The sequence below is a fragment of the Salmo salar genome, chromosome ssa02 (genome assembly GCF_905237065.1).
Source record: "Salmo salar chromosome ssa02, Ssal_v3.1, whole genome shotgun sequence".
Classification (NCBI taxonomy): Eukaryota; Metazoa; Chordata; class Actinopteri; order Salmoniformes; family Salmonidae; genus Salmo; species Salmo salar.
In genome coordinates this window covers 42537970-42564842 of record NC_059443.1, presented here as the reverse complement: position 1 = coordinate 42564842, position 26873 = coordinate 42537970, and the positions used below count along the sequence as shown (strand labels likewise).

At 43.5% G+C, this 26873-nt stretch overlaps 1 protein-coding gene across 2 annotated transcripts in view; it reads right to left on the bottom strand.

Annotated features, from left to right (window-relative positions):
• Positions 1–228: 228 nt before the first annotated feature.
• Positions 229–26873, bottom strand: part of LOC106583495 (zinc finger protein 407) — a 174645-nt gene continuing 148000 nt past the window's right edge. For both annotated transcript variants that reach the window (XM_014167742.2, XM_014167750.2), the window contains exon 9: positions 229–2560. In XM_014167742.2, coding sequence (XP_014023217.2) covers positions 1692–2560 — 869 coding nt within the window. In that variant the 3' untranslated portion in view covers positions 229–1691. The remainder of the gene's footprint in view (positions 2561–26873) is intronic.

Genomic DNA, 26873 nt, shown 5'->3' with positions numbered 1-26873 from the left:
GAACAGGGGGGCTGACCGAGGGAGAGGCGGATTTATGATTAGGATGATGGTGATCACGATGACGGTAATGACGGTGATAATGACAACGGTGATGATCATGATGATGGTGATTGGAAACGCACTTGGTCAAAGCTCCTATGTCAGTTGATGCATGTAGGTTCATGTGGTTGATGTGAATAGGAGATTGTATCCCCGTCATAGAAAACTTGAGGTGAAATAGCAACCCTCCAAAATGAAGACTGAGCTTTATTGTCATTAGTCAAACGCAAGTCTCATTACAATTTCATTTACAGAAACATATATTTACAATAACCGAGAGCAGTGAAACCAATGGAGAAAAATACTTATCAACGTTAATTGAATTATGATTATCAGAAACTCACTAAATGTTGTGTCATCTCTTCACGCTATTCTGTCAAAGCATGTTTCTGTGACAATCCAATTCATTTGGTCTATTTGTCGGTCAAAGGACACTCACTATGAGAGAACTTATTAATGATGCAAAACAATGTCAGCGCTGTGACATTTTCAGAACATCCTGAAAAACAGGTGGACTGCCCCTGGATTCAGACCAATCAGCATCCTGACCATATTGAGCAATAGCTGGAAAAAAAAGCCAATCAGTGGACTGTCCCTGGATTTAGACCAATCAGCAGCCTGGATATTTTCGATGTCAAAAATGCTATTGGTCCTAGATTCAGCAAGGTATTAATAGGTCTGTTATCAAAACTGACCTTTTAGTGTACCTTTTTAAATAAACAAACAAAAAATAATTATTTAACTTACAATTTGCAAACTAATTCACTACTTAAAGGAAAACTCCACCCAAAAACAATATTTTGGTATTTGTTTCAGTAGTCCATTGTTGATATAGTACAGAAATGTTTTGCATATCAGCAAACAAGTTTTCAAGATATATAACTTTCAAAACATAGAAATACGGGCTGGTATGATGCAAAATGATGCTGCCTTTTGCATCATACCGCTGGTATTTCTGTATTTAGAAAATTATATATGTTGAAAATGGATTGCTGACATGCAAAACCAACAATGGACTAATTAAACAAATACCAAAATATTGTTTTTGGGTTCAAATTTCCTTTTAGTAAAACCATATCAAACTGAAAAATAAAGCTGCTATTATTCTCCAACTTTCAATAAAACCAAACCATGTAACTTAAAGATTGTAAGTCTTTCTAGGTAACGGGAACATTTCCCATTATGTAATCTTAAATGTATTATTTTTGAAAATAGCCTATGTATTTCCAGTCTTCCAGTCATGACTCCAAAAACAAGTGGTAATTCTGGCATTGGCCATAAAATTATGCAAATGTTAAATAATGTTAGCACCAAAGCCTTTGAACCTCACTATAACTCCATAGATGTGAATGTTATCCTGAGTTCATCGTTGCAAAATGGAGATAAAGCTATGTAAAAAATACAAAATAAACATTACATTTTCAATGAAAGAGACAAAGAGGAAGACTCTTAGGGGCTTTAAGCTGGACATTTGGTCTTCACACAGGGAAAGTCTCAATTGTATTTCCTTGATTTATTGCATCCTCTCCCCTCGCCTCCTTCTCCAACCCAATGGATGAAAAGATCAGACAGAGGTCACTCCCCTATTACTCCTTATCCAAGGACTCGAGAAATCAAGGAAATCCAATTGAGATTCTCGCCACAGTCACTGACTAGTCCACCTCCACCTTCTCCAGAACCACATTGTGTGGAGCTCCATCCAGGTAGTAGACCATCCTCTCCCCAGCCTGGCCCTCTGAAACTCCCTCGCTCTGCTGGTCGTCCTCCCCTTCCTGGTGCTGGGTGTACATGGTCCCCTCCACCTGGAGGGTGTTGTCATCCAGCTCCGTCACGATGTAGTGGGTCCCTTCATCGTTGACGATCACCTGTGTCAGCCCCTCCTTCATCAGATGGCTGGCTGCAAACTGCAGAACATCCTGGACCACCTGCTCATCCTGCACCTGCTGCTCCTCCCACACCTCCTCCTCCATCTTCACCTCCATCTCCTCCTCTTCCTCCACGACCTCTGACACAACTTCCTGGGTCATGACCTCTTGGCTGTCCTCTTCCTGCTGGCCCATCTCGCTGACGGCACTGAGGAGGGCATCCAGAGCCGTGGATGACTCCGACACCATGTGGTGGTGCGTCGCCCCTCCACCTACGGCTGCAGACCCGCCGGACTCCAGCAGGACGTACTGGGTGGTGCCTCCGGCCAGGTGATGGGCCCCGCCTGCAGACACCTCCCTCCCCGAGGAGATGACCTGGCCGTCCTCGGTGATGTGGAGCACCTCAGCCACCTGGCCCGCCATGGCCAGGTCCCGCAGGGTGGCAGCGGCTGACTCTTCCAGGGCCTGGTCGAAGGCCATCTCCCCACCGCCGTAACCCTGGATGATGATCACCTGCTGGACACCCTCCTGGCCCTCCAGCCCCTCCATAGAGCCCACCCTCCTCACCGGGAAGGCCCCGTCAAACCCTGTGTCAACCTCCACGAATGTGGCTCCCTGGCCCTTCAGACGACACTCGAACGACTTGGACACGATACCTGGGAAAAACACAGAGATATGGAGCAGCGTTAATGGCAAAGCTGTATGACGTCAGTGGACATTTTAGTTATTAGGACCAATGACCATTCATTCTTGTAGAAAAAAGATACTAGGTGTCGTCCAATGACTATTGACTATTCTGTAACCCCGCCCTCGGTGTCTTCAATCAGGGTTGATGGGAAAATGTTTTGTTCAAAAGAAAACATTGTACTATCATGTCTTTGTACTCCCTGACAGTCATGCAGTCAAAACACTTCAGATTTAGAATGTTTGTTCCATTGAACATGTCATACAAATAAAGGCATTTTTATGCCTCGGTCCTCCTTTCTTTTTAATGTCCATTCATTCTATTGGCCAGGGACATGTTGTCGCTCTATTTTTTCTTTATTCCTTTTTAAATCAACTTCTGCAGGGCACTGGCAAAGTTGACGTACTAGCAGACAGAGCATAACATTAAAAAAAATATAGATATATAAATACTCCATTAACTTGATATGAAAAATAATCAAGCGCGCATATTTGTTAAAAAAATAAACACACAAATTCATTTCTTCAGAAAAAAAAACAAGACAGAATATCAAGATATTCAAATGGGCGACAAGAAGTGGTGAGACGTCAGATGGTGCTAATTGATCCACACCATGCCCTGGCAGACCACAGGTTGCTATGGAGTTGCCAAGGCAATGGGAATGGTGTTAGAAATGGCATTGTTTAAGGCTGAGAGCAGCTCAGAGGATTCAGACATGCATAATCTATCCAGAGAAAAGGATTTGGAGAGGAACAGGCACACACACACACACACACACACACACACACACACACACACACACACACACACACACACACACACACACACACACACACACACACACACACACACACACACACCAAACCTGGGTCAAATATTTTCTAGGCAGGTGTGCTTGGTTCCATTGTACCGAACTAAATGTAAATCAGAGAACAAGGTATTTGAAAGAATCTGACCCAGGTTTGCTTCACACACGCAACAATAAACTCATCAATCATTTATTTCTCATTGTCATTTCGGTTTTTATTTGATTTAACTATTATTTTACCAGGCAGGTTGACCATTTGATGGCAAAGCTACAAAATGACCTATGATGACCAGTGTACTAACAGTGAACATACTGTAGCTACAGCATCGTCAACTACACCTAAGCAAGATCGAGGACAATCCCAGTGACTAGTGTAACCAACGCTAGTGTGTCTGTGTGTCAGCAAACTGACCAGTGGTCAGTTCTTCATAATCACTACTCCCATCACCCTCTGCCAAACAACAGTCCATCTCCATCCTCCACTGATATGCCTTAACAAAATAGCCCCCATCTTTACACAACCCCCCCCATGGGAAATTGTTGGGGGGGGGGGGAGTGATACTTTGTGCGTTACCCGCAGATGACATGTAAAATATAAGTGTAGATGACTGTGGCCAAGCGATGCCGGTTTCATTCCAGACAGAGGAGAGAAGAAGAGGAGAGGAGAAGAGAAGAGGAGAGCCCCATCACAGAGAGATGTATCAGTCGTCCACTCCTTGAGAAGGCGTCTTCGTTTATCAGAGTCAAGCCTATATCCTGCCACTGTTTCCCTCTTTCATGTCTTTCTCGGTCTGTCTTTCTCTCATCTCTCTCTTCCCCTCTCTCTTTGTCTTTCTATTTCCCTCACTCTCTGGATGGATTGAATAATGTATTTAAGCACAAACCTGTAGCAATACATTTCTAAAATGAAATACAAAATCTCCCTAATCTCCTGAAGAACACGGTAGGTAGGCTATATAGCAAGTAGGAACAAATATTCAACTCCTTTCATGAGAAGTATGATGACACAATAGGAAACATAGCAAATAGCAAATCTCCACAATTCAGAGTGAACACATTTAAAACCTTAGTCGGAAACACTATGGACAGTCTATTGAACAAGCACTGCGAAGGCTAGGGCGCCAGTCCCTCTGTACGGGAGGTTGACATTTAGGACAGCAGAGGTTATCTGTTTACAGAGACCCACTGGCCACTGCTAACGGATTATGCCGACGCTGAACTGCTAAGAGCCGAGAGGCCGACAGGAGGGGACAATAACTCACTGCTGTGATGTTTTTACACATTACCATAAAACGAGTGTGTATGTGTACGCGAGTGTGTGTGTGTGTGTGTGTGTGTATGTCTGCGCTTATGTGTGTGGCGGGCTATAGGAGGCATCGCTAGCGTGTGTCACATTATCCGTGGGGTGCTGTCTGCTGGGCCTAGGCAGCAGCCTGCCTGCCCGCTGAGGTTTATGGGGTGTCGCTCAGTCGCCGCCGCCGCGAATCAAGTTAATGTTGCACATCCCATCTCTTCACTTGTCCCCGCGCTCCCGGTGGAAGAACAACATTTGAACAGCGTGATTTGGCACCGGCGAGAGGCTGATGCGTGTTTTAATATGTGTTTTGAGTGTTCTGAGTGACCGATTCCTTTAACAGCGAGTCGTGAGGACAGAGGGAGGCACACTGCATTAGTTGCAGTGATTCCAAACAAGATGGAGGCTCCGGCGAGAACAAGATAAAGAAGAAAGAAGGGGAGCGATGGAAGGGAGGCTCTGATGTCATTTCTCCAGACGAGAGTTGGCCTCCCTACAGAGAATGAGGGAAAAGCCACAACAGAGATGGAATGGGGAGAAAATAAAGAATAAGAGAATTATAGCGTCAGCAACGCAGGAGAATGCAAGACGGACAAAACGACAGACAGTCAGTCAGACAGACACACATGCACATACAGTGTGCTCGCATACTTATTAAAGACCTTGGAAAACGAGAAAGTAGTATGGTTTGTCCATTTCGAGATGCCGTAGGCAGTATACACTTCCTCAAAATAGTCCGAATGAATCGAAGATCATTCAAGAAATCTGTCATTCATTTTGAAATGTTTTGCCGAAGAGATCTTAGTCAGGCAATTTTTCGTCTAACTAGGTACTGTTTGGTGCAGTATTTCTCGAGTGAACAAAATGTGCATGAGGACGAGTGGTCTCTCGTCGAATGACAACAGGCACCAGTGAAGAATTTCTAAAGTTGACCAATCACCGACTTCAGCTTGCTTCGAGGAAAAAAAAATTGTGTGCGCCCGAACCGCTGAAAAAAAAATAAAAAAATCCAAAACGACCAATAACGTTAACCTTTTTTTTGTCATAATATATGCCCAAACTGTTCCGAGCTGTTTTGGCTGGGAAGCATGCGGATGCCTTTTGCCTACCCTATTACCATACAACCAACAGCTTGGAGTCTTCAGTGTAGTGTACACTACAGATGCAGCTATATATTGATCAGTGGATCAATGCCCCCAGCCAGCACAGCCTGCGGTGTTGGGTAGAGGAGGGGGGGTTCTAAGTGTCAAGCCTGGGAAGCGGTCAGACGCCACTTACCAGCAGTTAGAGGAAGTAACCTTAACACCGACATGCAGCCCCCACCAATCAATTACACAAGTCAACCTTAACATTGTCTGAACTGCTTTAACACTGAACTGAACATACAAGCATTTAGAGTGAATACGAATCAACCTGGACACAGTGGACAGTCGAACCTGGATTGGACATGAGCATAAGCCAGCCCAGTCAATTATACTGAATCAAACATGATGGCACAATGACAACACTGTGACAAACACATGGGCTTCAAGATCAATTGCTTTCAAACAGAATCCTTTACAATCCTTTTACGCGCCGATTCCGTAAAATCCGAGATATGAACCTGTGGGTATTTGATTTGTGAGGCCGTTTTACAGCTGACGCACAATCAGGATGGGTGTCGGTGGCGCTGTCGGGGCTTTTGAAGGTGACACAGCTAAGTAGTTCAAGTGTCAGAGAGAGCATGTATCCAGGTCACCATGGATGGGCTGTGGGGGCTGGGCTGGGGGACTAGAGGGGGGAGGGGGACATGGGGAAGGGTTAGAAGAAGGAAGACCCCCACAGCCCGTCTAGGGATGTGTTTTTGTCACCTGCTTTGTTCGAGCTGAAAGGGACTGAGAGGGACCACTGTCACCTTTACAAGCTCTATGAATCAACGCCAGGGGAGAGAGAAGGGGGACTGGCCTGGTGACCAAAAAACAAGCAATTACACCAGGGCGAGATTGACACTAGGGGGATGAGGAGGAGAGAAAGATGAGAGAAGGATAAGGAGGAGAGAGAAGGATGGAGACACACAGCACAGTACACACCTCAAGGACAAACAGCCATACATGGGCGCGCTGATCTTTCTAGGTCAACCGTATAGTCAACATGTAGCTCAAGAGAGGCACATATGTTACATTCTTCAAGAATCAATGGGTTTCAATCATTCATTTAAATAATCAAAAATAATCATAAAAATCACAGAGTGGGCCTTTAAGGATGTACAGTATAAATAGGGCATAGGGCTGCCAGTTAAAGGAAGAAGGCATACAACCAGGTTTTGGTTCCGTGTTGGTCACTCACAGTGCATACAGCCAGGTCACTGTCCTCCTCTCTCCTCCCTGCACTCAGCTCCTTTTCTGCTGACTTTCCCCTGGCCAAGACTGGCTGACCCCCTGGTCACCCACGCCTCTGCCACCAGGTTACGGAGGGTGGGGAGAATGTGGAGGGAGGGTGGAGGGGAGGGGTTAACCCTTCATAAAGGTGAGTTTTTTTTGTGGGGAAGCGTACGACCCTTTGTCTCATTCACCTTCCGTATCTGACCACCCAGGAATTAGGCGAGGACTGGACGAGTCAGCCAGAGGAATCCCAGACACACAGAGACACACATATTTCTCAGAGCACTGACTATTGGGTGAATTACAACCAAGGTCCAAGCTGCTTTCTAGCTGAGTTGCCGTTACATTATACATGTACCCCATAAGTCATCATGGTTTCTATTACAGAGCACCGCTGAGAAAGCACACATACAGTTGAAGTCGGAAGTTTACATACACCTTAGCCAAATACATTTAAACTCAGTTTTTCACAATTCCTGACATTTAATCCTAGTAAAAATGTCCTGTCTTAGGTCAGTTAGGATCACCACTTTATTTTTAAGAATGTGAAATGTCAGAATAATAGGAAAATAGCCAGTAGCAAAAACCAAAAGTATTTGGTGACTATAACATGCCATTTACAGTGCCTTCAGAAAGTATTCACACCCCATTAATTTCTTTCACATTTTGTTGTGTTACATCCTGAATTTCAAATTGATAAAATTCGGATTTTGTGTCACTGTCCTGCACACAATACTCCATAATTTCATATGTTTTTAGATTTTTTTTGTTGTACAAATTAATTAAAAATGAAAAGCTGAAATGTCTTGAGTAAATAAGTATCCAAACCCTTTGTTATGGCAAGCCTAAATAAGTTCAGGAGTAATAATGTCACATATTAAGTTGCATGGACTGTGTGCAATAACAGTGTTTAAAACCTCTACAGGATCGGTGTCCCCAAATCGGGACGGTTGTTGCTCAATATGCAATAATGTGACTAGAAAACATTGTAAACATCAGCCAACTTTCCAGGGACATAGACATGTCTTATATGGGCAGAAAGCTTACATTCTTGTTAATCTAACTGCAGTGTCCAATTTACAGTAGCTATTATAGAAAAAATACCAGGCTATGGTTTGAGGATAGTGCACAACAACAAAACACTTACCACGGTAACTGGTTTGATACATTCACCTCTGAAGGTAAATAATGAAGTTACATTCAGTAATCTTGCTCTGATTTGTCATCCTGAGGGTCCCAGAGATAAAATGTAGCATAGTTTTGTTTGATAAAATCAATTTTTATATTAAAATGTAGGAACTGGGCTCTACAGTTTGACCCCATTGCTATCTCAGGCTCTTTTACCAGATCTAATGTGTTATATTCTCCTACATTAATTTCAAACCCAGATTCAACCACAAAGACCAGGGAGCTTTTCCGATGCATTGCAAAGAAGAGCACCTATTGGTAGATGGGTAACCATTTTAAAAGCAGACATTGAATATCCCTTTGAGCATGGTAAAGTTATTAATAACACCTTGGATAGTGTAGTAATACACTTAGTCACTACAAAGATACAGGAATTTATTTCAGCTTTTATTTCTTTCATCACATTCCCATTTGGTCAGAAGTTTACATACACTCAATTAGTATAAGTAGCATTGCCTTTAAATTGTTTAACTTGGGTCAAACGTTTCGGGTAGCTTCTTCCTTGCTGAGCGGCCTTTCAGGTATGTCGATATAGGACTCGTTTTACTGCGGATATAGATACTTTTGTACCTGTTTCCTCCAGCATCTTCACAAGGTCCTTGTGTTGTTCTGGGATTGATTTGCACTTTTCGCACCAAAGTACGTTCATCTCTAGGAGACAGAATGCGTCTCCTTCCTGAGCGGTATGACGGCTGCGTGGTCCCATGGTGTTTATACTTGTGTACTATTGTTTGTACAGATGAACGTGGTACCTTCAGGCGTTTGATTGCTCCCAAGGATGAACCAGACTTGTGGAGGTCTACAATTCTTTTTCTGAGGTCTTGGCTGATTTCTTTTGATTTTCCCATGATGTCAAAAGAGGCACTGTGTTTGAAGGTAGGCCTTGAAATACATCCACATGTACACCTCCAATTGACTCAAATGATGTCAATTAGCCTATCAGAAGCTTCTAAAGCCATGACATCATTTTCTGGAATTTTCCAATCTGTTTAAAGGCACAGTCAACTTAGTGTATGTAAACTTCTGACCCACTGGAATTGTGATACACTGAATTATAAGTGAAATAATCTGTCTGTAAACAATTGTTGGAAAAATTACTTGTGTCATGCACAATGTAGATGTCCTAACCAACTTGCCAAAACTATAGTCTGTTAACAAGACATTTGTGGAGTGGTTGAAAAACGAGTTTTAATGACTCCAACATAAGTGTATGTAAACTTCCGACTTCAACTGTACACGAACATACACACACTCACGCACACACACACCCTTCCAATGGGGCATAGCACACTGATTTACAATATGTGTGCTAGTGAGCGTCAGATCGAAGCTCGATAAAGGAGCTGGGGTTAGTTAGGCCTGCATGAGCCTCCGCTCAGAGGACTGACACACGGAATCATCACAAAGAGCACAACAGAACAGACTGCCTCAGTCACTCCTCCACTCTCCTTCCTGCCCTTCTCTCACTCTCCCCATTACACCTCTCTACCTCGCACTATCCAACTCTCGGGAGGTGGACCTTTGATTGCTTCCTTAATTAGCCATGTCAGACGGCTCCATAGATTTACTGGTGATGGCTACGTTCTGAAGATAATTACATGCGTTTCCCTTTCTCTGACCTCTCGCCATTCCTCCCTCCATCCCTGTCCCCTCTCTATCCCTCACACTCCCCCACGACTCAACGATTCATTATGAATTTGAAGCAGATTTTTTGTCGACGAATCAACATGGAGGTTTCCACTGTAATTAAGCGGGAAAGTGTTCTATTTCTTTGTTGCTTTGCTGTGTTGCTTCAGAGAGAGCGAGAGAGCGAGAGAGAGAGAGGGGGTGAGTGTGGGGGCTACTATAATCTGAAAGTCAGATAGTCAGACAGATGAAATATTCCGCCCTCTGTGAGTAATCAAAAAATATGAGCCGCTTGCTTCACGTCTAAACCCGAAGAAGATAGACGAAGAGAAAGAGAGGAGCGAAAGAAAGAGAGAGAAATAAATAAAGAGAAAGACAGAGAGAAAGAGAGAAACACAGACAGAGACCGAAAGACAGAAACATTTGGTAGCGCAAGGCCTAGCAAAGTCGAGGCAACAGGCCTGACCAAACCCAAACCTACTGCGTTACATCCCTGTTGTCACCTCTCGACTACACAACGTTCTGTTTACGTTACCTCCAGATCATCCCTGGTCGTATTTACCCAGTATTTACCTAACAGAGGCATTACGGAGATATTTATCATGGTGAAGGGGCTAAATATAGAGCTAGGGAGACGGTGCGAGTCGACCATGGTGGGAGGTTTCCCTCTAATCTCCATCTGCAGGCTGACAGGCCTAATTAATGCCCCTCATTCAGCTGCACTGCCTGTGTGTATCTGACAGTATAAATATTTAGCAATATCGGAGTCAGCTTGTGATTTTACACAGATGGAGTGATTGATGCCTCTCGGCGGCTGACGCATGCCGAAGACGATCTCCGGTGTTATGTAAACCAGCTCTCTCTCTCTCTCTTTCTCCTTCGTTCTCACTCTTTCTTTCTCGCGCGCAAAATCGCTCCTCTTCGCCCTGTCCTCTCTGCCTCTTCCGCAGCTCGTCTTCTTCTCCCTCTCTCCTCTTCACTCTTTGTCGCTTTTGCAGTTTGCTGCCACCTGAATTTCAATCTCTGTCCTTTCAAGGTACTGCAGGTTTTGGATATGGACTCCAGTCAATAACATGTATTTGCCTGTGTGCGTGTGCGTGCGCGTGTGTGTGTGTGTGTGTGTGTGTGTGTGTGTGTGTGTGTGTGTGTAGATCTCATGTGAACAGATGACAGTGTGGGTAGATTCAGAGGACTTCACACACAGCTGTCAACCAGCCCAGAGAGACAAACCAGACCAGCTCTTCTCTCCCCTGCTAGTGGATCTCTATGTGTGTGTGTGTGTGTGTGTGTGTGTACATTAAATGTATGTGTGTGCGCACGAACAAGCACGTGCGTGCGTGCGTGTCTGCGCAGCCACTACAGAGCCAATTAAAGAAGTTGAATACAAGAACACAATTCCAGAACATACATAGGGGAACTTTCAGGGAGGATGTTCAGGGTGCATTGACCTTGAAATTGCCTGTAGAAAAATATGCTCTCCTGGTAATGCCCTTTCTGGCTTTAATTTAAAAACATTGGGGAAGTATCTCCTCTTTTTTTGTGTTTTTTTCTTCTTTAAATTGCATTTAAAACTCCAATCTCTAATGCGGCCAATTCCTTTCTTCAGAGAGAAGAGCATATCTATTCATCCAACTGTCCTTTCTCGAAATTAGCATTCAAATGTGATCGGTTCCACTGCGCCGTCCGGCCTGGGGTTTTAATTCCGGGCGGAGGGAGGAAGTGGCCTTCGTTGCAGTAACTACAGTGTCTTTCAACACCGCTCTCTCCTCTGTTTGAGCTAAACTGATTTATATTTGTTCCTCCGTAATGAGAACAATGACTATTTCTCCTGCTCTCCTTTATCTAGCACTTCTCACTTTGCTTTCTCCTCTGCAAGACGAGAGAAGGTTCCATTGGCCCCCAAATCTAGTCCACACTTTACAAGCCCAACTGGAGGTTGCTGCTCTGATATGGGACTAATTCTAAAAAGACACAGAAAGACAGAGAAATCCCAGAAGTCCCAGTTTCAACTCTGGTCTTCCCACGTAGAGTGTAGGGTAGTGTTGTCGACTGGCTGGTGTGTGGGAGTGATCAGGGTATTTTAACCCCTATAAAGTGTCTTTTTGGCACAGTGATTTGTGACTATGTGGCTGTGTGTGTGTGCATGCGTACACGTATTTGCTTGCGTGTGAGCGTCCGATTGTGCATGATATCAGGCCTTATTCCTGCCTCTCCGTCCCTCCCTCAGCTCCATGCAGCCGATGAGGAATGAACCATCCGAGCCCTCCATTTCTCTTCTCCCCGCGGCCGAGTCTTACTTACCCTAATGATGTATAATAGCCTGCAACTGCACTTAACCTGGGTCCTAGCATGGCAGAGACCGAGTGGGAGATCCACACTGATTACAATGTTTACCACAGGGAAGGAAACAACCCATCAACTCAGAGAAATGAGGGACGTTCAAAATCGCACTCAATCAAATCCAATCGATTAATACTGACAGCGATAACCCTCCCATTTCAGCCTTCACCTTAGTGACCGGCAGTAAAACTTTGACGGAACAGATGCAAAACCGGTTCCTTCATTTGTTACACGTCACATCAAAACGCCCGGGTCGTATTCATTAGGGGACACTGTTTCAAAACTTTGGACAAAGAAAGGCTCAGGTAGTCCCATCGCTGTTTCAGCCCATTCTATTCCGTTTGGTGGCTAACGAACACAGTAGTGGCTAACCTAGTCAAATGGCTCCCACAAATACAAACCTTGAGCTTTTAACACTCCGATGATCATATCAACGGACAATGAGTGCAACCCTACCTCATGTGACTTCTTACACGTACAATTACTAAGTGAACGCCGCTCGCTCACTATGAATGTGTAACCCGGGGTACAGTACAGACACACGGCGGCGACGGTAAATAACACAAGCCACATGACACGGCTATGAAAGCTCCTATTAAGTCTATAAGGTGGGAGAGAGGAGTGCAGGCGCCAGGCAGGGGGTCACCACCCATCACTCAGGTCAACCACAGCACAGACACACACAGACACACACACACACACACACACACACACACACACACACACACACACACACACACACACACACACACACAGGCTAGTGTTGGATGACGGACTACGTGTTCTCCCGTAAAACCTGCAGTCCTCAGCGCCAGTCCATCATGCCTTTACTAAGAACAAGGAGAAATAGCGGGTCAGTCTGAGGCCTGGTGGCATTTAGGCCTGCTCTCTACCAACACTCACAGCCAGAGAGGAAGAGGAGAAGCGGAGAGTAGGAGATGAGATGTGAGGAGACGAGTAGGAGAGGAAGAGGAGTAGTGCAGAAGATGAGAGGAGAGTAGAAGAGGAGAGGAAAAGGAGTAGGGGAGAAGGAGAGGAGGCATTATTGAATTATTGAAGGTGTAGAGGATAAATCTTCCGTGGAGATGCCACAGTGTCGTCTGCGGCTAGACACAGACTGCCCACCACACAGCCAGGCTGGCGTGACGAGTGCAGGCTTTGACTTGCTGACCTTGTTAAAACAAGCTCTCCGTCAGCTTTTCTGCAAAATATGTTTACCTCGGGCCGGGACGGATAGAGAGAGAGGGAGAGAAAGAGAGAGAGGTAGGGAAAGAGAGTTAGACAGAGGGAGAGAGAGGTAAGAGACAGGGAGAGACGGGGTGAGGGAGGAGAGAGAGATGAGAGTGATTTAAAGGTGGGAGAGCTGGAGAAAGAGAGCGAGAGAAAGAGAGATTGGAGACTGTGCTGACAGTACAGGAATAAATACTGCGACTCCACCAATTCTTTCCGGTTCGGGAAAGAGAGAGGGAGAGAAAGAGAGAGAGAAAGTGTGAGAGAGAGAGTGTGAGAGAGAGAGGCAAACAAAAACTACTATCCGCCTCGTGTTGGTCATACAGTAGCAGTGTTTAGTCACACAACCCTCAGAGGTGATCAGTACCCCGAAAGAAAAGATTAAACGTCGGAAAAACAGAAGCATTAGAAAGCTGAGAGAACATCAAATGAACAGTTGGTAAAATGAAAACGGCTATACGTTTCCATACGGGGTGCAAACGAGTCAACCAACAATTACTGATGTTTATCTATCAAATAAAAAAAGGAACAGATTATCTGTACATGCATGAAGACATAATAATTCCTGGTTTTCCTTCCTTCCAGCAGAAAGACTTTCACCGTAACACATTTCATTTCCATTATTATTCCTGTATCTCTTCTAAAGATAGGAAAGGACCGTTTCTCTCTTCCCCCGCCCCCTCGTCTGAAAGGTAGGCTTGCTAGAGATGTGTGTGTGTTCGCCCGACCGACCGTCCGTGTTTGTGTGTGTGTGTGTGTATGCATGCCTATGAGTGTGTGTGTGCCTGCTTGAGTCCGTGTGTGTGTGTGTGTGTGTGTGTGTGTGTGTGTGTGTGTGTGTGTGTGTGTGTGTGTGTGTGTGTGTGTGTGTGCATTGCATCTTGTGGGGCTCTACCTTTACTGGGGTGTTCCACTACTAGCCAAGGGGGGCAGCCAGTCTTATTAACACCATCAGTCTGAGTCATTACAGGGGAGCCTGGTTTGGGCAGGTGCTATGAGAGAGTGTACCCGTTACAAACGACCACAGGAACCTCTCTGGAACTCCGGCCCCTCTCCCCTCCCATCTCTCCTCTCTCCCTATCAGACACCTCAACGCACCCAGGCCAATATCTCTAACTCTACAGCCCCTCACATCCCCAAAAGGGACGAGGGCGTCTACTTGTTATCCAGTGGGTTACTAGCCCACTCTGTCTGTCCGCGGTGGTTTGGTTTGCACTGGGGGGGGGGACTGGCTCAATCCATCCTGATGACAGCACTGATACAGGGAGGGGAAAGGGGACAGGGCTGAGAGAGAGAAATTGCCCTGAAGGAGACCAACAAACATAGACACTGGTATGCACACACACACACACGCATACACAATAATAATGTCAGCATCGTGTTTGACCTGGGTATGACTATTGACAGGTGGATATCTACAATGGCATAGAGGATGGAGATAAAATGGCCACCAGAGATACATGTAACCAGACACGTAATAATTCCTGTCTATTACCCAGGCGCCTCTATGGCTCCTCCGATGACACCAAAGATGTGTCAAAGGGATACATCCCAAATGGCACCAGATTACCTTCATGGCATGCTCCATAAGGCTCTGGTCAAAAGTAGCGCGCTGTATAGAGAATATGGTCCCACATCTATACCTTGCCCAATTGTTATGGATTGTGTAACGTGTTCAATTTAGATGTACAAATTGATCGATTGTACTATTGGCAAATTATTTGATGTTAGCCAAGGTAGTGTCTTCGTAACATCAAGGACAAGGTCAATCAGGGAACTTTGTATTGTATTTCATAGTCATGGTATTTATCAGTGTTCCAAATGTAGTATATCACTCCAAATATCATCCATATAAGTCACTATCTATACTTCACTTCATACATTATGGGTATTTTTCAGAAAAAATTGATGCCATTTTTTCTTGTGCAAAACTGGGCTTCTTCTACTTTGCTTTCAGGTTTTAATAGTGTAATTAGTCAGAGTTAACACCAATAAACAAATACACTGACGTCAAGCACACACTGTCCATGTAAGATTGAACCTCAGTTTAGGAAGGTATGCCTCAAATGTGCCTGTCTTAAACAGATACATTTACAGTAGAGCAAAAGCTGAGGAACATTTTGACCATAATACAGAGACACAAGGAAGATTGTGTATAGGACCCCCAAAAATCTAAACAAAACAAATATAGAAGCCACAATCTTAACCTGTCTAACATTGAAAACTGTAGCTGGTAGGAAATTGTAGGAATGAAGCCTCTTGGTTTGTTAGTGTTGTGAATTGGGCGTGCCGAATTAGAATCTTAACATACTGTACGCGCTAGGTCCAAACAAGCCCTGGTGTTTGACCTAGCCGAGCGTTGCTTTCTGTGTTCGCCCTCCCTGCTTCCTCCCGTTCCCTCTTATTCCTCAGCTTCAAGTGTCTCCAAAACTAATAAAACCCCCTCTGCGAATCCCCCCCTGAAGCCCCCCCCCCCCCATAACAACCATCACATTAATAACACTGTGCTCGTATTCAAATTTTCTGTCGAAAAGCTAAAGAAAGATTGAATGCCCCGCTATCGCGTGGACCAAAGATTGAAGACGTGTCTCATTGACATTGTTAAAAGTTTATGAAAATATATGAATTCTCAAACGTGGCGGGCTGCTTAGGCCTCTCCACTCCCAACAGTACTGTTCGAGATCTTGGCTTTTAATCAAAATGATTGAATACCGTAAGTTTGGATTCGGGGATTCTAATGGCGAGGACGGATAAAGTGTCACGGTCCTGAACCAAAAAACTAGACGCGTTCGTACAAGCGTGCATAAAAAAACGTTATGCTTTTTAAAGAAAAATATATTTATCATTCTTCATATTGGCTATATCTTGTTATGTGAGTGTTTGGCTAAATGGCATGTATAGTGTAACTGCATGTGGGTGACTGTCACTGGGCTGACACCGATCCTCCATGTGGGTGACTGTCACTGGGCTGACTCCGATCCTCCATGTGGGTGACTGTCACTGGGCTGACTCCGATCCTCCATGTGGGTGACTGTCACTGGACTGACTCCGATCCTCCATGTGGGTGACTGTCACTGGGCTGACACCGATCCTCCATGTGGGTGACTGTCACTGGGCTGACTCCGATCCTCCATGTGGGTGACTGTCACTGGGCTGACTCCGATCCTCCATGTGGGTGACTGTCACTGGGCTGACTCCGATCCTCCATGTGGGTGACTGTCACTGGGCTGACTCCGATCCTCCATGTGGGTGACTGTCACTGGGCTGACTCCGATCCTCCATGTGGGTGACTGTCACTGGGCTGACTCCGACCTTCCATGTTGTTGGAGCTGATATGATATGAAGCCATATCTGGTAGATGAAGCATATGGTGCCATACAGCATGTTTAACAGAACAGCTGTTCCCGCCGTCAGATGTGTGCGTGAGTGTGTGTGTGTGCGTGGTGGGGGGGGCATGCAGAGGTATCTGCGACGGCCTGCTTGACGGCGCTACACTGGGGGCCAACACGGCACGGGGCAGTGCTCGCTCTCAGATGTCAAGGGCCCACGGTGCGTTGTGGCGGCCCACCCGGGAGAACGCCTACCGTCTCCCCCCAACCTTCCCTCAACGCCGCCCACCCAGCCTGACACACACAGACCTGCTAGACTAACTCCCCCCGCTCCTTCGCCAAGCAGGTGGTGTTTTTCTCTCACTCTGGGAGGCTCTCCAAACAAAGTGCTTACAGGATGAACTTATCAATCTCTCCGGTGACACTTTGAACAGCTGGGGGACGGGAGGGCACGGAGAGGGGAAAGGAGACGGTACGGTTGTACTCATACTGTCTAGGATAAGGTCTGAAGTGGATGCAGAGAATATGGCACTAAGTGAATTAGTCCGTTACGGTGCTGACCGACATAACGGTAATGACTCGTTTTGGTCTGCGTGTCTGTAATGAGGATTTCATGAGGCTGCAGGTGGGTGAGGAGGGTGTGGATGGTTCCCCAACTTGTCCTTCCATGGTACCTGGGCAGCACTGCTGAGACAGTGAGGGAGGGAGGGAGTTTCAGATAGAATTGCAGGTAAAGTGTCTGATCAGAGGTCAGGATTTAGAGGTGGGCATTTCCATGTAAAAGGACCCATGAGCACCAACATGTGAAGTTCATAGGAGCATGTCAAACTGGGTGTGAAATGAAATCTAAGAGTCTACATTTGTTGGGAAATGAAGGCATAGATACATTTTTCAATATCTTTCCATCTTAAAAATGAGGCATTATGCTTTGATGTCTGGATAAACAGATGGAAAATGAGTCTTAGAGAACATTGACCAGAAAAGTCTTAAAAGGTATCAGAAATACAGTACATCAGACACAATAATGTTGACGTAAAGACCCATGCCAGCTAATATCAATACAGTGCATTCGGTAAAGTATTCAGACCCCTTGACGTTTTCCACATTTTGTTACGCTACAGCCTTATTCTAAAATGTATTAGATAAAACATTATCCTCGTCAATCTACACATAATGCGAAAACAGGTTTTTAGAAATGTTGGCAAATAAAAAAACAGAAATACCTTATTTAAATAAGTATTCAGACCCTTTGCTATGAGACTCGAAATTGAGCTCAGGTGCATGCTGTTTCCATTTATCACCCTTCAGATGTTTCTACAACTTGATTGGAGTCCACCTGTGGTAAATTCAATTGATTGGACATGATTTGGAAAGGCACACACCTGTCTATATAAGGTTGGCAGTGCATGTCAGCGCAAAAACCAAGCCATGAGGTCGAAGGAATTGTCCGTAGCACACCGAGACAGGATTGTGTCGAGGCACAGATCTGGGGAAGGGTACCAAAATATTTTTGCAGCATTGAAGGTCCCCAAGAACACAGTGGCATCCATCATTCTTAAATGGAAGAAGTTTGGAACCACCAAGACTCTTCCTAGACCTGGCCATCCGGCCAACCTGAGCAATCGGGGGAGAAGGCCTTGGTTAGGGAGAACCCGATGGTGACTGATAGAGCTCCAGAGTTCCTCTGTGGAAATGGGAGAACCTCCCAGAAGGACCTTCCAGAAGGACAACCATCTCTGCAACACCAATCAGGCCTTTATGGTAGAGTGGCCAGACGGAAGCAACCCCTCAGTAAAAGGCACATGACAGCCCTCTTGGAGTTTGCCAAAAGTCACCGAAAAGACTGTCAGACCATGAAAAACAGGATTCTCTGGTCTGATGAAACTAAGATTGAACTCTTTGGCCTGAATGCCAAGCATCACGTCTGGAGGAAACCTGGCACCATCCCTAAGGTGAAGCATGGTGGTGGCAGCATCATGCTGTGGGGATGTTTTTCAGTGGCAGGGACAGGGAGACTAGTCAGGATCGAGGGAAAGATGAACAAAGCAAAGTACAGAGAGATCCTTGATGAAAACCTGCTCCAGAGCGCGAAGGTCACCTTCCAACAACACAACAACCTTGAGCACACAGCCAAGACAACACAGGACTGGCTTCGTGACAAGTCTCTGAATGTCCTTGAATGACCCAGCCAGAGCCCAGACTTCAACCTGATCATACATCTCTGGACAGTCCTGAAAATAGCTGTGCAGCAACGCTCCCCATCCAACCTGACAGAGCTTGAGAGGATCTGCAGAGAAGAATGGGAGAAACTCCCCATATACAGGTGTGCCAAGCTTGTAGTGTTATACCCAAGAAGACTCCAGGCTGTAATCACTGCCAAAGGTGCTTCAACAAAGTACTGAGTAAAGGGTCTGAATACTTATGTAAATGTGATATTTCAATTTCAAAAAATGTCTAAAAACCTGTTTTTGCTTTGTCATTATGGTGTATAGTGTGTAGATTGATCAGGAAAATGTTTAAATTGAATCCATTTCAGAATAAGGCTGTAAAGTTACAAAATGTGGAAAAAGTGAAGGGGTCTGAATACTTCCGAATTCACTGTATATTTATCATTTCTCTCCTTCATGAGGGGGGAGGATAATGAAAGTTCACAGAAGTGACAAGTAATGGTAGACCTACCAATTAGTTATAGTGATTTACAAATATCACATTTGTTTATGAATTATTAAGTGAATAAAACTTCCACGAGTTATAGTTCCCGACACAAATCTAAGGTTTCTACCCAACCCGGCTGGTCGTTCGTTCTATCATTCCTGTTGCAAGAGACACAACCCAGTCATTAAGTATTTTTGTTCTGTATCAATGGACGTGACCCAGTCGTTCGTTCTAAATGTTCCATTGCCATACTGGCTGGCAACGTTCTTGTCCCTTGCATACTAATAGCTAGAATAAAATAACAGCAAAGTAGCTGTATTTGCATTTGTTTAAGCTGTTTTCTAGTGACATTTATTTGGATACATCGATAACAATGAGCTAATGATGCGTGATTATACCTGGCATAGAAAATGTTCTCTCTCTCATCAGGACACTGTTGTTCAGAGGAGCTAGCCAGCAACGCAGCTAACACAATCACTTCAAACTGAATCTGTAAAGACTGCAAACCAAGCTGCATTTCGTTTAGTGTGACCTGTTTTCTAGTGACATTTCTTTGTATATATCCATAAAAATGATGCCAGCTGATTCATGATTTCGACTGGCTGAGAAACGCTGCCTGTATGGCTCGTCCCGACCCGTTCATTACTCTGGGACAGCTGGAGATGGAATTTCAATATTAAAACAATGTTGCACATGTTGAAGAGACAGACAGCAAGGTTCATACAAATCTCCCCTGTTGAAAACTAAATGTTAGACTAAAATAAATGGGAGATAATGTCTACATGCTTTTTTAGAAATGTATAAATTGCCTGTCTTAGACCTACCCGTTGTACAATGTACTGTGCTCTACTGTACTGAACTATACTCTACCCTAATCTACTCTACCCTAATCTACCCTACTCACTCTACTCTGCTGTACTGTACTCTACCGTGCTCTGCTGTGATGTCCAAACGTGTGAAACATGAGGGGAATGACATTCATATACATAATTATGCCCATGATGTAATTCCTTTACTGTAATTCTGTTACCGGGTGTAAATCCACTTTACTTACTGTAGTTCAACAACCAAAAGAGATGTTTTCAAACTCAAGGTGCCATGTCATAGCTGACACCCCATTCTTTCTGCAGACATCTTTGAATCTTAATTTGGAGCAGATATTTAACAGTGGTTTTAGGAAATTGTGGTTGCATAAAAACCTGATAGAGATTTTACCGTAATTGCGTTACGAAATTTTGCATCTGCACAGTTCTTCCACAAAATTAGTCTTTGCGCATCGAGTTCTATGGTTTGTTAAACTTTGAAATCAACGTTTTTTGTTTGGCATACATTTAAAAGTAAAAAATGGAGTCAAAGCATAATTATTTTACCGTGGAATTGCCTAGGTCAGGGTAGGTGTCTCAGTAGGATACAGCTGGCAAAATACTGTAGGTAAAGAGCATATTCACAGAGAGGTAGAGCCAGGGGAGTAGTAAAATAGCTTTATAGAGGCCCTCAAAAGTGCCACCCCCACCCATACCCCCGCCCCCCACCCAGTGACAGGCGAGGTACAATAAAATAAAACAAACTCCACGTCAAGGCTCTGGCATGATCTCCCTAACCCCAAGACAGACGGGCAGACAGAGCTCTCTGAAGAGGCTCTGGATTCACAGCTATCACTCTCCCCCCCTCTTCTCTTCTCCCCCTCCCCCATCATTATCTCCCGAGCCAAGACTGGAGAGGTCTGAAGAGGTTTTCAAACCCAGTGAAGCCTGTCACATCACAAAAACATGTCGCTTTAAACTAAATGTAAAATATCAGTAATTGAAGCAATAAATCGGCTGTTGTTTTTTTTCTTCTCGTCTACCCCTTTCCTCTCTTTCCTTCCCTAACCCTCGCTCCCTCTCTCTGTCTTTCTATCTCTTTTTTTTGTGAGAGTACTTTTGATGAGCCGTAAATTGGAAATTATTTTGTGTTGTAATGCAACGCTGAAACGTCTTCCCATTACCATCCGTCAGTCAGCGCCAACAGAGAAATTACTCAACTGTCAATCTGGCTATGAAAAGAGGTGGCGGGAGGGAGGGGGGATGGTGAGATTGATCAATAAAGAGAGGGAGGAAGGGAGGGGATGAAGGGAGGGGTGGAGGTGGGGACCATCATAATGCTTCTGTTGTGATTGAATAAATAAAAGCTGTAGTGGAATTTAGCTGTCACTAGCATTCTTATTATTACCCTGTGTGAATGTGTGTGTGTGTGTGTGTGTGTGTGTGTGTGTGTGTGTGTGTGTGTGTATTATCCTCCTCACAGGCACCATCTTGCGAGGGTAGCAGCAAATTAGACATAATTGAAGATGAGGGAAAGTAAGAGGGAGAAATGCACAGAATCATACATAGTACCTTTGTATGGCTATAATTGAAGGCCTAAACTATTGGGCTTGAAACCAAACTGAAAGTGTACATTTGTGCATCAGAATGAGTGTATGTTACAAAGGATGCCCTTATGGCAGGGATCAGGCATTTTCCTAGAGAGTATTTTCAGTGTGCTGGAACAGAATTACAAATAATTTGTAGACTGCAAATTGATCGCAAACAGATATAATATTTGAATAAAACATAATAATTTTAAACTTTGCTTACATTTGTATACGATCACAAATACTGTATCTCCCCACTATGCGTGGGAATACTTGGGAACAGATTTCCAAAATTAAAATACATTGGAGCTGATTTTCTGGTGTATATACACAGTATATAAACACTACCGTTCAAAAGTTTGGGTCACTTAGAAATGTCCTTGTTTTTAAAAGAAAAGTACATTTTTTGTCCATTTAAAATAACATCAAATTGATCAGAAATACAGTGTAGACATTGTTAATGTTGTAAATGACTATTGTTGCTGAAAACGGCAGATTTTTTTAATGGAATATCTATATAGGTGTACAGTTCCGTGAAGGGAGTAGTACACAGCGTTGTACCAGATCTTCAGTTTCTTGGCAATTTCTCGCATGGAATAGCCTTCATTTCTCAGAACAAAAATAGACTGACGAGTTTCATTAGAAAGTCTTTGTTTCTGGCCATTTTGAGCCTGTAATCAAACCCACAAATGCTGATGCTCCAGATACTCAACTAGTCTAAAGAAGGCCAGTTTTATTGCTTCTTTAATCAGAACAACAGTTTTCAGCTGTGCTAACATAATTGCAAAAGGGTTTTCTAATGATCAATTAGCCTTTTAAAATGGTAAATTTGGATTAGCTAACACAACGTTCCATTGGAACACAGGAGTGATGGTTGCTGATAATGGGCCTCTGTACGCCTATATAGATATTCCATTAAAAAAAAATCAACCGTTTCCAGCTACAATAGTCATTTACAACATTAACAATGTCTACACTGTATTTCTGATCAATGTGATGTTGCTTTTCTTTCAAAAACAAGGACATTTCTAAGTGACCCCAAACTTTTGAACGGTAGTGTATATACACTGAGTGAACAAAACATTAAGAATACATACATACATACATACATACATACATACATACATACATACATACATACATACATACATACATACATACATACATACATACATACATTACATACATACATACATACGAACTTGGGGGGCCAAATAAAATCACCCGCGGTCCGCCAGTTGGGGAACCCTGCCTTACAGGATTAGTTGACACAAACAAACATTACCATGATTCTTACAATGATACTTCCGTTGTTCTGCACAGTACGCACCACATAAAGAATGTACAAATGAGTAGCCTATGTATGTAATCTGCATGAATGTTTGTGTGTGTGTTTTTGGTTTTACATTCTGAAAATACGGAGAGTGGTAATCAGTAATGTGTTGTATTGGATTTGCCCCAAATATAACACTTTGTATTCAGGTAAACAAGTGAATTACTTTTGGAAAACCTCCCTGGTCTATGTGGTTGAATCTGTGTTTGAAATGTACTGCTTGACTGAGGGACCTTACAGATACAATGCCTTCGGAAAGTATTCAGACCCCTTGACTTTTTCCACATTTTGTTAGGTTACAGTCTTATTCTAAAATGTATTTAAAAAAAAAAAATTCTCATCAATCTACACACATTACCCCATAATGACAAAGCAAAAACGGATTTGTCCCGAAGCCATTCATGCGTTGTCTTGGCTGTGTGCTCAGGGTCGTTGTCCTGTTGGAAGGTGAACCTTCGCCCCAGTCTGAGGTCCTGAGTACTCTGGAGCACGTTTTCATCAAGGATCTCTCTGTACTTTGCTCTGTTCAGGTCTGGTGTCACATCATCAACTTGTATCGATGACATTTTTACTAACATGGCTGAACATTGTTCTAAAGCTGTATCAGTGGCACTAGGTTGCAGTGACCGTAACTTGGTTGCACTCACTAGGTAATCTATGTAAGGTCTTGCAGAGGGTTCAATCAGGACTCATTTGTGGATGAGATTAAGAATCTGCAATGGTTAGAAGTGTGTAGTAAGGATGATCCTGAAATGTCACTAAGTTCATTTATGAAATTATTCATGAGTATAGCTGACAAGCACGCCCCTTTAAGAAAATGCACTGTGAGGTCAAACGGTGCCCCATCGATTGATGATGAGCTGAGAAATGTCATGATTCAACGTTATGATGTCAAAAAAGCAGCATATAAATCTGTCACTCTGTTTGATAAGCAAAGTTATTGTAAATGAAGAAATCTTGTGACCAAGCTTAACAAAGGAAAGAAGAAGGGATTCTATCAGCACAAAATTGATGAAGTGAAAGGTGATGGGGAAAAAACGGTGGAGAATGTTGAACGCTACTATGGGTAAGAATTCGAACATGTCCACCTCTTTTGTTGAATCAGAGGGTATATGTATTACAAAACCACATGACATCGCAAACTACTTCAATTAATATTTTACAGGCAAAGTGGACAAGTTGAGGAATGCTATGATTCCAACTGATGGCTCCATGTCATATACATATATATCCTTTTTTGGCCGTCTCTCCTTCCAGTTCTCTGCTGCCAATGACTGGAACGAACTACAAAAATCTCTGAAACTGGAAACACTTATCTCCCTCACTAGCTTTATGCACCAGCTGTCAGAGCAGCTCACAGATCACTGCACCTGTACATAGCCCATCTATAATTTAGCCCAAACAACTACCCCTTCCCCTACTGTATTTATTTATTTATTTATTTTGCTCCTTTGCACCCCACTATTTCTATTTCTACTTTGCACTTTCTTCCACTACAAATCTACCATTCCAGTGTTTTACTTGCTATATTGTATTTACCTTGCCACCATGGCCTTTTTTGCCTTTACATCCCTTATCTCACCTCATTTGCTCACATTGTATATAGACTGTATTATTGACTGTATGTTTGTTTTACTCCATGTGTAACTCTGTGTTGTTGTATGTGTCGAACTGCTTTGCTTTATCTTGGCCAGGTCGCAATTGTAAATGAGAACTTGTTCTCAACTTGCCTACCTGGTTAAATAAAGGTGAAATAAATAAATAAAATAAATAAATATACTCTTATAAAAGATTGTATCGCGAAGGAGAGGCAATGCATGTTCGAATTTCACCAAGTAGAAAGGGAAGCGGTAGAAAGGATGCTGTTGTCTTTTTTGGATGACAAGTCACCTGGTACAGATAATCTTGACGCCAAATTGCTTAGAGTTACAGCTAACCAAATATCTACCCCAACCTCTCGTATTTTTAATAAGTGCTTGATGTATGGGGTGTTCTCAGACGTCTGGAAAGAGTCAAAGGAGTCAAAGGAAACTACTACATCATGTTGGACGCAGCTTTATCATGGTCAGAACACATAGATAATATTGGTATTAAGATGGGTAAGGGAATTGCTATTACTAGAAAATGTTCAGAGTATTTAACATCTAGCACTCTGAATCAGGTGTTTCAATCTCTGGTCCCATCACAGAGTACTGTCCAGCTATATGGTCATCTGCGGCAAATAAATATATAAAAAAGGTTGCTCAAAACAGGGCTGCCAGATTACCTCTTCATTGCTCTATCTGTATGAATATTATACAAATGCATCAGAATCTCTCACGGCTTCACGTTGAAAACAAATCCAGTCTACAGATTATCTTTAGAAATGCTATATTTTTCAAAAGACCACAGTATTTTTCAGGCCAGTTAGTACACACTAGCAACACGCATAACCAGCAAACCAGACAGGTAAATTCAGGGCAGCTAAAACACCCTAACCCTAAGCCAAGGCCAAATCGCCTTAAATCTACAGTTTTATTTAGAGCCATAGCTGAATGGAACTCTTTACCAATCTATATTTCTCAGGCAAAAGGTAAATCCAAAATTAGAACATCTAATGCGATAGACCAGTGGTTCCCAAACTTTTTATAGTCCCGTACCCTTTCAAACATTCAACCTCCAGCTGCGTACCCCCTCTAGCACCAGGGTCAGCGCACTCTCCTTAAGCCTGCCACACACACACCATACGATACATTTATTAAACATAAGAATGAGTGTGAGTTTTTGTCACAACCCGGCTCGTGGGAAGTGACAAAGAGCTCTTATAGGACCAGGGCACAGATAATAATATAATCAATACATTTTGCTCTTTATTTAACCATCTTACATATAAAACCTTATTTGTTCATCGAAAATTGTGAATAACTCACCACAGATTAATGAGAAGGGTGAGCTTGAAAGGATGCACATAACTCTGCAATGTTGTGTTATATTGGAGAGAGTCTCAGTCTGATATCATTATCCACACAGTCTGTGCCTGTATTTAATTTTCATGCTAGTGAGAGCCGAGAATCCACTCTCACATACAGCTGAAGTCAGAAGTTTACATACACTTAGGTTAGAGTCATTAAAACTCGTTTTTCAACCGCTCCACAAATTTCTTGTTAACAAACTATAAGTTTGGCAAGTCGGTTAGGACATCTACTTTGTGCATGACACAAGTTATTTTTCCAACGATTGTTTACAGATTTCACTTATAATTCACTGTATCACAATTCCAGTGGGTCAGAAGTTTGCATACACTAAGTTGACAGTGCCTTTAAACAGCTTGGAAAATTCCAGAAAATAATGTAATGGCTTTAGAAGCTTCTGATAGGCTAATTGACATCATTTGAGTCAATTGGAGGTGCACCTGTGGATCTGTTTCAAGGCCTATCTTCAAACTCAGTGCCTCTTTGCTTGACATCATGGGAAAATCAAAAGAAATCAGCCAAGACCTCAGAATATAAATTGTAGACCTCCACAAGTCTGGTTCATCCTTGGGAGCAATTTCCAAATGCCTGAAGGTACCACGTTCATCTGTACAAACAATAGCACGCAAGTATAAACACCATGGGACCCTGCAGCCGTCATACCGCTCAGGAAGGAGACGTGTTCTGTCTCCTAGAGATGAACGTACTTTGGTGCGAAAAGTGCAAATCAATCCCAGAACAACAGCAAAGGACCTTGTGAAGATGCTGGAGGAAACAG